The sequence below is a fragment of the Cylas formicarius genome, unplaced genomic scaffold (genome assembly GCF_029955315.1).
Source record: "Cylas formicarius isolate icCylForm1 unplaced genomic scaffold, icCylForm1.1 PGA_scaffold_1__22_contigs__length_36826433, whole genome shotgun sequence".
Lineage (NCBI taxonomy): Eukaryota > Metazoa > Arthropoda > Insecta > Coleoptera > Brentidae > Cylas > Cylas formicarius.
In genome coordinates, this window is record NW_026844264.1 from 15748020 (window position 1) to 15763296 (window position 15277).

The window sequence follows — 15277 nt, forward strand, 5'->3', positions numbered from 1 at the left end:
AATGCAAAAAAAAGCAATTTCCTAAAATTTAGATAAACACTTCCCAAAAATTCAGTTTGGCCTTAAGGAATTCGGAAACGGCAAGTTCGACGAACAAATTACAAATACGAAACAATAACCTCCGACGTCTCAATTTCTATGTGAATATTTGAATGCGAAAGCATCTTATAGTGATCCTCGTGCGAATCCGCGATGGGATAAGGAATACGCTATGCGGTTTGAATTTTTAACGCATAAAGCTCTTTATTGTATAGCGTATCTTGCAAAGGGATTGGGCAATATTTCAGCAACCGGCAGCGACAGGAAGACCAACTTCCGTTAAACACGAATAGCATTTGCATTAAGTGACATGGAGCTCGCTAAATATCCATTAGGGCGGGCACATATTTACTTTGGGAATTTTGCTGAAGTGCATTCGCCATAGGGCTCATACTCTTAAACTGTTGGCCTCTTGGAGCGGTAAACACAGGTTTAATTAAAAATTCGGCGGCCATATTTCGCAACCGGTTACCGGGACAAAACAAAAATAACTTTTTTATGTTCTTTTTTAAAGAAATTTACAGCCAGTGATAAATGAAGTGTTTTCTCTATTGGTGAAATAAATACAAATAAAATGAAAAGTGTAGCTATCGGAAATTTACTAGATGCAATAAGCTTCTTGTAGCACAGTTATATTTAAGGTCCTGCCTTAACAGTCAACAGTACCATTAAAAACCACAAAAAACTTGATTTTGAAATTGGTATTTAATTTAATTAATATTTAATATTTATGTATTTTTTTTTGACTCAATTATATTTGCAATTTCAATTTAGGAAGAATTTGGAAATGAAAGTATATGTCAAATTTAACTTTTAATGAGTTAATGCTTTGTTGGTACTTGTTATAAAAACTTACTGCTAGAAATGGATGGAAAAGAAATATCAGTTTCGACTTTTTAAAGCTTTCGAACTAATATTGTGTTGGTAATTGTTACTTAAAATAACTTCCACCAATTGGTATATAATTGGTAAATTGGGAATTTAACAACGTAAAATATAAAACAAAAATTGCATTTCGACTAAACTGCAATTCATGGGAATTCCCGTGGAATTCTCCCAAAGCCCCATGTAATTAGTTGAAATACCTCTAGCGTTCCTTCATACAGTCTTCCGTTCTCACAGTATTAGTCCCGCGAAAAGACAGTAAATTAATATTTATTATTGATTTGCAAAAATAATAAATAATTATAATAACTAACAAATTTCAGGACGTCAAAATTGCAAGGACTAGAATTACATGGTTCATGACATAATAAAATGAAAGCATTATTATTACTAATGGAAAAATATTTCAAATAACTAAAATAATTTTCTCGTTCCCACTTTTAATTGTTTTAAAATGAGATTCTTAACAAATGCAAATGGTGTTAAGTTGCGAACTTTTATAAGCATTTGCAGAAAAACCATATTAAGTGATTTAAATCATTTACATATTTCACTCTAACATCGCCATATTGCTTCGCGTATAGACATTTTAAAAGCGCGAAATTAAAATTCCACGTTACTTTGTCAGCCGCGGCAATTATTCAAACGATTAAACTGAATTTCATTTTCCAATTTTAAATTATTTATGAACCTAACGTACTCCCCCTAGCGGAAGGACGACTAATCAAACGAAACAAAAAGCATAATAATGTCCGGGGCTGTTTAACGCTCGGTCGGCAACATTTGCAACTACTTTGGGCCGCTTTAGTCATGCACCATCTACACGGAATCATTAGTCAATGTCGGAGATTAACTGTCCGTGGCTCTTGCACTCGCAGACATCATCTTTATTATATAACGAATTATTACGAGGCTGTTGCGTTATCCATACCGTGGATAATTGGCAAACTTTGGATACGCTTTTTATACTCCTAATATGTTACATAAAATGAGTTATTTAGCGGTCTCTAACAAGGAAACCAACAATTTTCTTCATGTTATGGCAGTTACAGTTAGTACAATATCTGTACTATATGCATGGAAACGAAAATGCCTAGCAAGATAGAAGATACCATTTTATGGACGTTACAATTTGCAAATATTAATTGCAATTAACAAGGGCGATCCCTCTTACACAGGTCGAAAGCTACAACAGGAATACCATTCTATTGCAATAGTGTATTTTGCAATAACACTGAAACAGACGACGTCAGAAATATAACTAACCAAGTTAGAAAGACGACCAGTTGCCTTAAGAGCATATTCTGGTCAAAACAGATAGGAAAGAAACGAAAATACATGCTAAATGATAAAAATCAGTGTTCCATATGGATCAGAAGCGCGTGGACTTGCAGAAGAAAACAAAACGAGATTTAACGCTTTGGAAATGGAAAGATTCAGGAGTATCTCGCTTAGATAAGAAAACGAACGAGTAAATAAGAACAAGCATGGGCGTAAAGGAATCGCTTCTTCACAACTCTAGAATTTTCAATAAAGAAGTGGAATAGAAAACTCCTTTTAAAAGAAAACGCATTGGGAAACCGGACATCGCACAAGGAAAGACGTCCGATCCGAGACACTATATTAACTACAATCGCCCAACTTCAATATACGCTTTATTTGTTCTATCGACGGATCTGGAGCGAGAACCAACTTTCTGATCAACAGCAGCAGCAGAATACCACCATTTTAATCGATCTTACCCCCGTTGATCTAATTTTGGATGTCGGGGTAAGAACGCAAAATTGGTAATGGAAGTGTCAATTTTGTATGTCAATTAGTTTTTTTTTCAGTTTTCAATTAACCAAGACAAGTTCTAAATTAGACAAATTGCAAACGTTGGTTAATTTCGTAATGTCGGAGTCGATGATGAATTGTACAAAACGCATGATAATCACATCGGTGCATAAATGGAACAATTTCAAAATTATTTATTTATTTAATTTATGCATATTTTTTACATTATTTCAATGTTGACCACTAAGATATAATCAGAATAGACTATTTTTGTAGAATATTTTAATTTTCCGCCATCATATAACCACGGTACAAAGCAAAATTTCCAATTTCTCTGTTTTAAAAATGTCTCAAAACTTCGGCACCCTCCACTCAGCCAGCCCGCACAAAAAGCTATATTTTTGTTCCATTTGGCAGCAGACTAATAATGTATATATAAGGCAAAATTTATTCAGAGAGCGATGCCTGAGTGCGATTGAAATTTTTCAGGCATTTTTTTATGCGGAAGCCTGTTTTTCAAATCATTTCGTTTTGTTGGTTTACCACGTCCTGATCAAGAGAAGGGGGGATAGGGATTATTTCGGAGATGTCGTACACATAAATCGTGATATCGGATTAAAACCAGTCGTAAACCGAAAAGGAGAAAATAGGGACTTGCTTTAGGGTTGAACGTAATTAATATATTCGCTTACGGAGATTGTTCGCCATATAGATATAGATGTTTTGGTAGTGCTTAAAAGCTCGACCGATGTAAGTAAATTGCTAAATGTTTGGGTTATTTGACAACGAATATAACTTGATCCTAGACTGTAATTCAATTAGTCGATTCCAAGTTAGGCGGAGGATTGTGAATCAAATTTTCGGCGACAAATTCTTCTTAGACAATTGTTTTTAACAGGGTGTTACAGAATGTTGTGAAGCAAACTTACTGGCAGATTCTACATCTAAAAATAAGAAAAACATTTTAGGTAAGTGTTTTATAACATTCTTAAAGAATTTGCGTGAACCACCTCAACCACCTCAATAACTTAACGGTAAATTTGAAATAAATTTTAAAAAATGGTTTGCATCATGAAAACGAGGCATTGTTCAAATGAACTTTTATTTTAATTTAATTTTATTTATTTAATCTTTTTGCAACACTTTGGATACCAAAACAAATATTTCAACAACTAGATGTCATCAGTACGAAGAGTTTCCGGTTAACTTGAGGCATGGAGTGTATATCGTCGTATGTACTATGGATTAAAGCATGGTTGACTTCAATACTTCTAAACTAGTAATAACCACAGCTCTCTCAACGAAGGCAATTTAGAAGTGGGGCGTCGACAGTTCCCCAACACCTTGTATATTCCTATTCTCTCCGCCTATCGACCAGGGTTTTGCATTCAGACCTTTCGATCCATACCAGCGTTTCTAGTTCTGCGCCACAGATTTTTTTGGACTCAGGCGTAGAGGGTTCCGCCATTAGAACCCTCAACTGACTCAGTTCCGGTGAACTCTCTTATGCAATTACCTCATGAGTCATTTATTCAGGTCGCTCTTCTGCACACTCTCTGTTATTCCAACGAAAGGTTTAGGTCCACGCGTCCACGTGAGCATATTTATATAGCACATCTCCCAGATTGTCCCTTTATTGTTTCCAAGATGAACATTGTTTTTATCCTAATTTTAATATGGCCTTACCAAAACTCGTACGCATGTTTTCAGCAAAACAGAGTATTTTTTAGTTCAAAACATTTTTTTCCTTTATTTAAAAAGTTTCTCAAAATAAATTGTACATTTAAGTTTCCTGGCCCCTAGTGTGAGGATTTTATGTAAAAAACATATTTTTTATTATTAGGAATATCAACCCAATATTTTGGATATACCCGTTTTAGAATGAAATAATTAGATTGACGATATAAAAAAAGTACATATTTCGCAGAAAATAAAGATTTAGTCAATATTTTTGGTTGTTGTACACAAAGTGACTATTTTCTATTTTTCGAGTATAAAATCGCATATTTTTGACTCATTCTTACTTTATTACTGGGATTTTCCAAACGGGCAAGGTTAAAAATGAAATGTATCTGCAATTGCATTTATAGCCTTCAAATCCCGTTACCTAAGGATTAAGCTCTCTTCCCTTTTTTTGTTTGACGCTTTTATCTAATGTGATTTTAACAACTTCTTCTGAAAATTTATATGAAAAATGTGAATTTATAGATCAGTTGACATATATCAAAGCTAATTTTAATTTTTTAAGTGGCTTTATGAAACAATTAGAGACCGAATAAATGTCTTTGTCAGAGTCACTTTCAATAGTAGAACAGTGCTAACATTTGTTGAAAAAGTTCCAAGCAGAATAGGGTAAATTATTCTTGATAAATTTAATAGTGTAACAACAAAAAATGAAGGGTTTCAAAAGTTACTTATGAACCAGAACCTCTTGCATCATTTAAATTCGCGCCAATTACTTTGGTCGAGTAGAAAGGACTTTCTCCACGTACAAAAGCATATTAAGCGATAAAAGACAAAAATTAACCATAGAAAATTTAAAACTGCATTTGATTGTCAATTGGTACAATAATAATAGGTCTGATTGTAAAATTAAATAGGTGTTACCATAACGCTTTAATATAGGTGAGGTATAAGTATACAGATATAAATCACTAATTTATTGTTAGTTAATGTTAATAAATACTAACAATTAATATAATATAATATAATGTAATTCTTTTCGTTGTTTGACTATTCTCTCCTTGATTTTCAGTAAGCAATATATGTAAAAAATAAAGGTCATAAAAATACATGTATGGTAGAAAAAAGCATATATTTGACATATTTTTTGGAAAAATATATTTATGCCCATATTTAAGCATTTTCTGTGCATAAAAATCCGAACTCCAGTGATTTCAACTAAAAGTAGATCGAATTGTTTCCCCGTAATTATTTGTTTTCCATATGGTAAACAAATTGTCGAAAAAAAAGTAAAACGCTGCCTTTGCGTTACCGATACCGTTACGGTGCACAAAAAGCGTGACAAAATGTAATAAATGAAATGCATATTTTACAGCCTCCGACGTCCAAATTTTTTACCCTACGGCGGACGTCAGGCACTAGACGGCGACGCCGAGGAACCCACTACATTAACATCGACGCCAACCTTACAAGAAGCAAAAAAATCCCGGCAAAAAGCTTCGTATAAAATATAAAATATGACTCACCGACGACGGTCATATGAGCGCTCAAAATGTCAGTGTGAAATCGGGGTCCATCAGCTGACACCTCGCATTTGTAATCCCCTGTCAACTCCCGTCTCACCCCTCGCAGCGTAACGTCGTTTTCGCCGGATCTCGTAATCTGCAACAAGAAGAAGAAAGTTTAGGATGACACGGAGACGAGATGAAATGATTTAAGTTAGATATTGTTACCAAGTGACGGTGTTGTGTCATCTCGAATATATTTTGAGTGACGGTGGGTTTTAGCAAATTCAAGCAAAATCGACTATCGAAATTATATCGTCAATCTAAACCCACGGCTCCGGTGGCAAATATAAACGATAGGAAATATTTGTATGTTTGTCTTATACATGGCAAACCGCAGCAATAAAAAATTTGCTGAAAAATTCGTGTCATACTTTATGACATCATACAATTTTATACAATATAATTTGAAATATTTCTTACATTTTCTTTTCAAGTCTTCTTTCGGATGTTTGGTTACAAAAGTAATCAAATAGGCTAGTCAAACCTTCAGAAAAGTTCAACAAAATAGGCATACAAAGTTCTAACGAGATTTACAGATCTTAACTTTTTTTTTTCATTTAAAGCATAAAAAGAAAAAAACGGAAACACCCTGTATAGCGTCGGGTTTATATTTCTTTCCTCGTCTACTTAAAATTAAACCCTAATCAGTAAATTACGAAAATCGTACAGCATCCCCCGGAGTTGCGCAACTACTCATCATACTCATTAACTGTTGCCAAGTGGACCCACGCCTCGCGGTGATGTTTATGGTCCAATTAAGTAAGACTGCGAACACAACGTTGCCAAATTAACGTGTAACTAACGACACGGTCCTCTAAATGGTTTAGATACTAAGGGACGATGCGGAAGTAATTGAAAAAGAAAGTAAACGCTAACAAATATTTTGTACTTTCTGAGCGAACCGTGAACCGAAGAAAATCGCAGGAAGATGGTTTTAGCAATATTGGGTTTTTTATAAGCGTCTCTAGCGCGGTACCTAGGAGTTCCCAACGTGTAATTACACTTTGTAAAAAATAATTGATTAAGCCACAAAAAACATTTGGATCTCGATTGTCAATCTTAATGAAATAAACACACCGCATGAATACAGTATGGATGTGAAATATATTTCCAAATTTAACTTAAAACCTTCCAGTTCAAATGCATTGTACATGACATAGTAATGTTCACTATTTATTAAAATGGTAATATAATTCACTACATATCCAGGGATATTGTGTTTTAATTTGGAATAAAGATGAAAGATGAAAATGGACTTAGATTGTTGAGTTTGAAGTTGTCTTGTTCAGGGGAATGGTTAATATTGATGTTCAAAGGTTAATGGCAACACTTTTGTTCTTTAGGGCAGGGAAATATTGTATAATCGGAAATCGAAAATCTTCTTTTCTTCCTTTTAGTGGATAGTATAACAAATAAAATAATAAAATAAAAAATAAAAATAAAAAATCATCTTGTTTTTACACATAGTCGGAGAAGATTATTGAAAACTTGGAGGTTCCAACATTTGTGTTGTTAAGTAAAGAAATATTTTATTTTAATAAAGGCTTATATTAAAAAATGGAGGTTGAATCAGTTTCATAGGGCATAGATTCAAGTACTTCAATAATTACAACAAAATATCATTCAAATTGCCGCGAATTTCCAATGATCTTGCTTATAATGAAAAATGTCAGTTAAGTAAATTTTTAAATATTCTATTTATTAAGCTACATTTCGAGGGCAAGAATAAAAATATCAGCAAGAGGAAAACTAATATCAAAATTCAAACACACAAACATATAAAAAATATGAACAATAAGTGCAATTGAAACAAAATATTAATGGTTTCTTGCAATACGACTTCTTAAAAAATTATATACTTTACAACATATTCATGACATGATAAATAAAACCGACATTTAAAACATCAAATCTAAAAAACACATGAAAATCTTTGAAATTTGACAAAATTCAACAAGTTTAACCCTTTTTAGTGAAATCGGCCCATCGGTTATTCAATTAAGAGATCATCCATAATCCATGCTCCATGCTCCCTTAACCACGTCATTTTTTTTGGTCAATTAACATATCAGATTGCTGACCTAAAAAAATAGATACTGATGAAGTGTTTCAATATATTATTACACATCGTATAGTTCATCATACTTTCCTATTGCTAGAGAACCTACGTTACACATATATGTTCCTCTTCTTCAAGTGCTCTCTCCTTTATGAAGGTTGGAAACTAATAAGACAATTTGAACTTTCGAAGCCGCTGTTCGAAATAGTTCAGCTGTTGTTTTTCCAGTCCATGGTCTTAAATTCTTCAGCCAGGAGGTCTTCTGCGTCTGTTAATTTTTCCTTGAATTATCATTTTTAATAATTAATATTTGTTTACTCAAAATACTCAAACTTTCGCTTTTTGATGGTAAGAAGAAGTTCTGTTTGAGAATTCAACCTGCGATATGCCCACATCCCAAAGACGGTAATTCTTTTGGACAGTGTTTATGTTATCGTCCACGAATTCATTCCACATAAAATCACCGGGAACGCATAGCACTTAAGGATACGCTTTCTGAATCCGACATTACAGCCACGATTGTCAATGTCTTTATTTTCATAAAAACTTTTCTGGCTTGTTCGATGCGACATTTGATTTCCGTTTCTTGTCTCCAGTCGTCGGTGATGATTACACCCAAGTATTTATATTAGTAAATTCGCTGTATCTCTTCACTTCTAATTCTTATTGGTGTTTCCATATGCTGTCCTCGTTCAATTACCATATACTTTGTTTTTTTGATGTTCATTTATGGCCATATTCATTGCTACTATAAATGATGACGTTGCTATCATCCGCGTATCAGATGTTATTGATGAGGATCCCGTGGATGTTAATAGCCACATTAATATCCTTCAAAGCCTGATTAAAAATGTCCTCCGAGTACATATTAAAAAACAATGGTGACACAATACAGAATTGTCTTACTCCTCGCTGAATCTCATTATCATTCGTCATCTGAGAGTCAACCAACACATTTGCTTTTTAATTTCAGTATAAATTTGTTATTAAATTGATATCTTCAAATAGTCTAGGTTCAGATTGTCAATTATTTCTATCAACTTTGTCAAAGGCTTTTCGGTAAGTCGATGAATCCTAAATATATATCTTTGTTAATATTTCGACATCGTTGTACCAACACGTTGACGCCAAACAGCGCTTCTCGAATCTCCAGGCCATTTCTGAAAACGGATTAGGTATTTGTCAGTGTCATCTCATATTTCCGATATATTCTGCCGTGTATTACTTTTAGAAAGATTTTTAGCATATTACACATCAAACTAATTGTGCGGTAGTCTTCTCGACGCTTTGGGTGATTTACTTTTGGCAAGGTAACGAACATCGATTGTAGCCATTCTGTGGGTATAATAGCAGTTTTGTATATACGTAAAATAAATCTGCTAAAATGGCGTTGGCTTTTACTTTTTTATGATTTTGAATGGCATATTTAACCTCTATTTTTGTAATAGGAGGCGCCGCCTGCTAATTACTATCGTGATTATGGGGGATTATTCCCTTGAATGAGTTTTTCAATATATGACTTCTTCCATTCTCATTCCAAAGGTGGTTGATGTGTCTATTTTTATAACTTTTTCGATATCCATTCTTCTTTAGCGACTTTTATTTTTCTTCTAATTTCTCTGGTTCTTTCCCTGTAAGCTGTTTTCTCTCCGTTCTTTTGTAGTCTTCTTTTTTCCATAAGTGCCAATATTTAATTCATCATCCACTCCTTCTTTGGTCGATTGGTTGATCTTATCTGCTTCTGACTTTCTTTCATTATTTTGTATTTGATTTGTTACCAAGTCTCGTTTAAGTTATGTGCATGTATATCAGTTGGTAACTTTTCAAGATTATTATTAATTTCTTTGGTCAGTTTACCTTTGGCTATTTTATCTTCAAGGAGTCTTGGATCAAATTGATTTTTTTTCTTTGTTTTTGGAGGTTTCTTTAATCGTATATTAATTTTGGCGATTACCGGGTTATGATTGTAATTGATATCAGCACCAGGGTATGTTCTAACATATCTAATGCGGCTCTTAAAACTTTCACTTATAAGAATGAAATATATGATTACTAATTATATCTTTTTTGTTGTTTTTTGGGGAGACTCTGGTGGAAGTTGAAGGAAGCTGTTTGTTACCATGAGGTCATTTTCCTCACAACACTGAATAAGTCGGTCTCCTCTGCTGTTTCTTTGGCCCAATTCGAAGTTTGCTACACAGTTTATAAGCTGGTCTTCTTTGTCAGCAGTAGGGGCCTATATTCGTATTAAAGTTATGCCCATTGGTTTTCCGGCAAGTTGTAGTATTATAACTCGGTCCGGATAATACTGTCCTTTTGTATCATATTACCTGTTCCTGGCCACCTTGATTCACTGACTCTCAGTATGTCTATGTCTTGAAGTTTTCCCGCTTCAAATATTGAAGTAACATTCCATGTTGCGATACGTTTTGTCCACCTGGAGATTCTTATCACTCTCTTTCAACCTAAAGGTTGCCGGAGACTGAGAGCTCTAATTATATTCACCATCTTATTAGAATTCTAGGGACGCATTTAAACCTTTAATACGTTGGTTGGTTATTTTTAAGGTATCTTATCTTCCCCTAATTACTTTTAAAGTTTTCTTAAATGACCTTCGTTTACCACGATATTTTTACTTATATGTTCCTAACATCAGCGGCTGTCATTATCACAATGAAATCCCACTCGGGTTCATTGGGATCATCAACATATAACCATTATCACGAATATCGCATCGTCTTCAAATACACATTGTGTTACAGGCTAGATTTATCCCAAATCAGAAAATTGCTTTTATTTAAATACCTAAGTTATCATAATTTTAACAGGTATAAATAATAGGCATTTATATAATAGGGATAGTAACTTCTCGTCCTTCTAAAAAAAAATGAATAGAAAGCGTGTGTATAAATCACTTTTAGGAATACTATCGGTACTCAACTAGTGTACAATTTTTGCACGTTGCACTTACCTTAAATTCAGTTAGGTGTTCATAATCATTGGTTCTGTTCAATTTCGCCGGCGACATCGAGGTTTCCCATCCAAATTGCTGACATATTTTACATTAACTACGCTTGGAAGCAAATTAAATTTAATTTAATAATTAAATTTACTTCTTGCGTTACCTTGTCCCGGAAACACTGGTCGTACTTTCAAAATGGGGTAGCGATCGGAATCCCAATTTAATTGTTACTTATCTTAGCTACAATGTAAATAAAGGCAATTAAGGTTAGAACTTTCAAAGTCAAAGCACTCTTGCGTAAAGTAAAGGAAAGCAAGTTACCTATGTTGTCATGCTGCGTTGGATTGATACACTTGATTTGACATTTTTCGCAACCGTCCGTCATCGCTAGGGAATATCGAATCGGTTGGATGCTTTTCCTCGACCATTCAAATCCTTTTGTGTTTTTTTGTTATTTTCAATATTAAAAGAACAAGCTCTTTTTGATCTAGAATGCTAATGAGGATATAACCCATCGGAGTTTCGCACCCATATTTTAAGGTCCATTTAGTTGATATCACGTTTTATGGATTTGAATATATTGGGTGAAGCGAATTTAAACAACTCCGATAACTAGCGAATAGGGCCACTAACAACCTGGTAAGCTCGTTATACCAGTTAATATCTTGAAATTTCACTTTTTGATCCGCATAACATGGTTTCTTCTGGTACGGCATGATGTAACTGGGTACTTAGGGTGGTTCTGCTTTTTTTTATACCTTTTATTTTAGAGCATTATAAATGGCCCTATCAAAATAACAAGTACTAGTTTGTTCGAATAACCAGCGACAGGCATTTTTTTTGTCAGCACCTCCAAGAAGGTCGCCCAAGGTGAAAGGTGAAGTTCGTGTCTCGGCGACCTTTGAAACTGAGGACTGTCCATTCCAGAACATTCTATGTATGAATAGCACTAAAATTCGGTATTTGTATTTGTATACTGTTCCAAAGCGGATTGATTAATTGATTTCGAGCTTTTGTGTATTACATGCCTGTTATGCGGCCGGCTTATGTAAGGATTGAGCGCTCAAGACCGTAAAGCTGAAGCGATTATTTATAACTTTGGAAGCTTATGCTTCATGTAAGACCAAACTCGTACTTTTGGTTTTTCCTACTTTTTTTTGTAGACTTTGTTTAATAACAATAGAAGCTTGTTGTTAACTTAAGGCCTAGAATTTTTTTTGCAGCTCTTTTCTCGTTTTGTGATAATCAGTTTTTCACTATTCGAGGAGCTACGTCCTTTGAAAAACGGGTGGCGCAAAAATTTCTCCAATTTTGCTTATGTTTTACCCACCCCCCCTCATCAATTGAGTGGCCAGGGCAGAAGTAGGACGTACCTCTCAATTTTAAACAACTTTCGACTAGTCAATCACCGAGTACAAATATAGTCTGACCACCCTTAATTTAATACTTCAATAAGAGTCTACCTCCCCGTTATCTTTTAGCTTTTTTTCAAGTTTTTTTTTTGTTAGGCTAACAGTTGGTGCCAAAATATGCAATAATGCCATCAACACCATCTTCCTTCTCCTATCTATTTCATGCAACGCTTAAAGACGCTTGGGAACGTTGCATGCATATTAAAAAAATCTAAGGGACATTAACATATTTAGGCAATTTCTCAATGACTAAAGTAAAAAAAAGCACAAAGATCCGAATGCGCTATCGTTCTCGACTCGTTCCGATGCAAATGACAATTAGAAATTCCAACTAAAAGTCTGTTGCCTGCTTAATTCCTGGCTGCATCTTCTCCAACCTACCGCCCTACACACCCGTACCCGACAACTGGAATAACTAATCCTTAGCCACGCGTCTCGCACTCGATTTATTATGCTAATTTAAATAGATATCCGTGAAAATTAGAATGGGAAATCAATATTCTCGGGACGCTCGCCGAGACCCGAACTCTCTCTAGGTTTGTTTTTCTGATTAGATTTCATCATATAATTCAATTCTTGAGAGAGCGTCCGGGCGGGACCTTTGGAAAACGATATTTTCGAGTTTTCTTTGTATTGACGCGGAAGTCATGCTCGCAGCTCCCGTTGAAACTTCCAAACGACGAAGTTTTAGTCGAGTTCGAAACGTATTGAATTACTTTAATTTTACTTAAACCCTTTTAATCTCGAGAGATACCCGACTGAATAGTTTGAACGCAGCGGGTTCGATTGGGATCTGTTGTTTTTTTAAATGCACCCGTCGACAGTGGTGGGCCGGCTGTAAAACAAGTACTCTTTCCTTAATTTCGTCACATTTCGACTTTCCAAGTAAGGTAACATCTACATTTGCAGTGACACTCATGCTGTTAAAGTATTTAACTTTGGTAAATTTTTATACCTATCTCGCTTTGATTTCTCTTTGTAACGCTCTATAAATAGATTCGCAATTCCACAATGACGTTCCAGAACCGGTTCTCCTGCATACAAAACTGAAAGTTGATGGATTCGTGTAGAGTTTCGTCGGTGAGATTCCCCGATTATTATTAGTCCATGCAGTGAAAAATTAAAATAAAAAAGTTATTCTATATTAAAATAGTCACTATTGTCACTGGCCCCCCGCATTAATAATTAATTCTGGTAGTCGTCGGCTTCTGTAAACATTTTCTTGTCGGCTAACATCTTAAATACGACTCTGGCTTGTGGTACATGTGCTGAAAAGAATGGTCCCTTCGCTTAACAACAGGCGGGTCTTAAACTCACTTGTAAAAACGGTATATTGTTTGGAGAAGTCTACCTATGTCAAGTTGAACTACCTGTGCCTTAATGTTTAAAATTATTAATTTTAATGTGTTCAAAGCTCTTTGCCCACAAAAGTCAATATTCGGAGTTGCAAAATTAGTTGAAATGTGTTCGCATATGACTATAGATGGACAGTCAACAATATACTGACTTGTGCACGAGTACAAGAAGAAGAGAAACTCTAATAAATTAGGATAAAAAGACTGCCATCAGAAGAATAATAATAAACCTGACCAACGATTTAAGCCCTCTGACCATAGTCTTACGTTTTTTGTGTTCCTCAGTTTACTTTTAATTAGTTTGACTTTAATTTAACCGTGGTTACCACGTCATGAGTGTAGTTAGTATGGTTACTTAATGGCATATTACTATCCAATATGTTTATTCCCATAGAAAAAAATTGTCAACTAATGTCGAGAGCATCATTAAAATGCGGTCTCATTTGGCGGGCTATAAATACACAGAAGTTTGTATATTATTTCCTATATATGTATTGAACAGTTGCATCGATAACAACGAGTGAAAATATGGTCATTAATTTAGCGGCATAAGTATTGAACGCTCCATTATCGCGAGCTAACGACTATATCGATGACTTCGAATTCATTACGCAGGTATACAGTGAAAGCAATAAAAACGCCTTCCCTTTAAAACTGCTTCCAAAAGTTTCGGACCCAGTCAATGTATTATTTGATCCAGCGCGAAAGTCGTTAATGTATAATCACTTCTTAACTTGGCAACTCCGCAAACTTGGCTCAAAGGGTAAACGACGCCCTGGCTGGTGAACGTATACGCGCCACTTCGTGCCTGTCTCGTGAGATTTTCCCAGAAATGAATGTGAATAATGTCAAGCTGTATGTTGCCTGATTATCTTCATTAATCATTATTCCTATTAACATGTTCCAACCCTTCGCTCTTTGATTGTGAAACAGCATAAGTATGATTACGTTTTGGGTGTTGCGTGACTTGAATTGCGGTGAAACAGATGAACTCCGGGTTGTGAGGTGCAAGCGAAACTCTACTGGAAATAATTGTTAATCTCTGTACTAATGGCGATGTATATTTGGTTGCAAGAAAACTGGCGATGCCTCATGCAGTACAATACATAATTTTAAAAAGGCAAATATTCATGTCGAATTGTGAAAGCAAGTACGAAGCAGTTAGTTAATTTTATTGTAAAGGGTGATTCAACAAGGGTTTCTACATTAAAATAATAAAAAGAACTCGGAAGAATATAAAAATATACAAACATTTTTATTTGCCATTTTAGATTAGTGTATTACAATTAGGTATGAAAATTGATGTCATTCAAATGATTGAAATTGAAATTTCCTATCACTTTTTGACACAGGTTCTATGCCGGCTATTTCGTTTCTAGTCTCCTGTTTCAGCTCTGGAATAGTGTTTGGTTTATTTCTATACACTCTGTTTTTTAGTAAGATCACATGATTGCGGCGGCCAATTGATATCGCCGTTACGTGAGATAATGCGACCAGGAAACTTGCCCCGTAGCAATTGCATCGTTTCTCTAGACGTG

The 15277-nt window shown here is 34.8% G+C and overlaps 1 protein-coding gene across 4 annotated transcripts in view; it reads right to left on the reverse strand.

The window, feature by feature from the left end:
• Positions 1-15277, reverse strand: part of LOC132697019 (uncharacterized) — a 286016-nt gene that overhangs the window by 35752 nt on the left and 234987 nt on the right. For all 4 annotated transcript variants that reach the window (XM_060662263.1, XM_060662262.1, XM_060662264.1 and 1 more), the window contains one exon: positions 5910-6045. In XM_060662263.1, coding sequence (XP_060518246.1) covers positions 5910-6045 — 136 coding nt within the window. The remainder of the gene's footprint in view (positions 1-5909; positions 6046-15277) is intronic.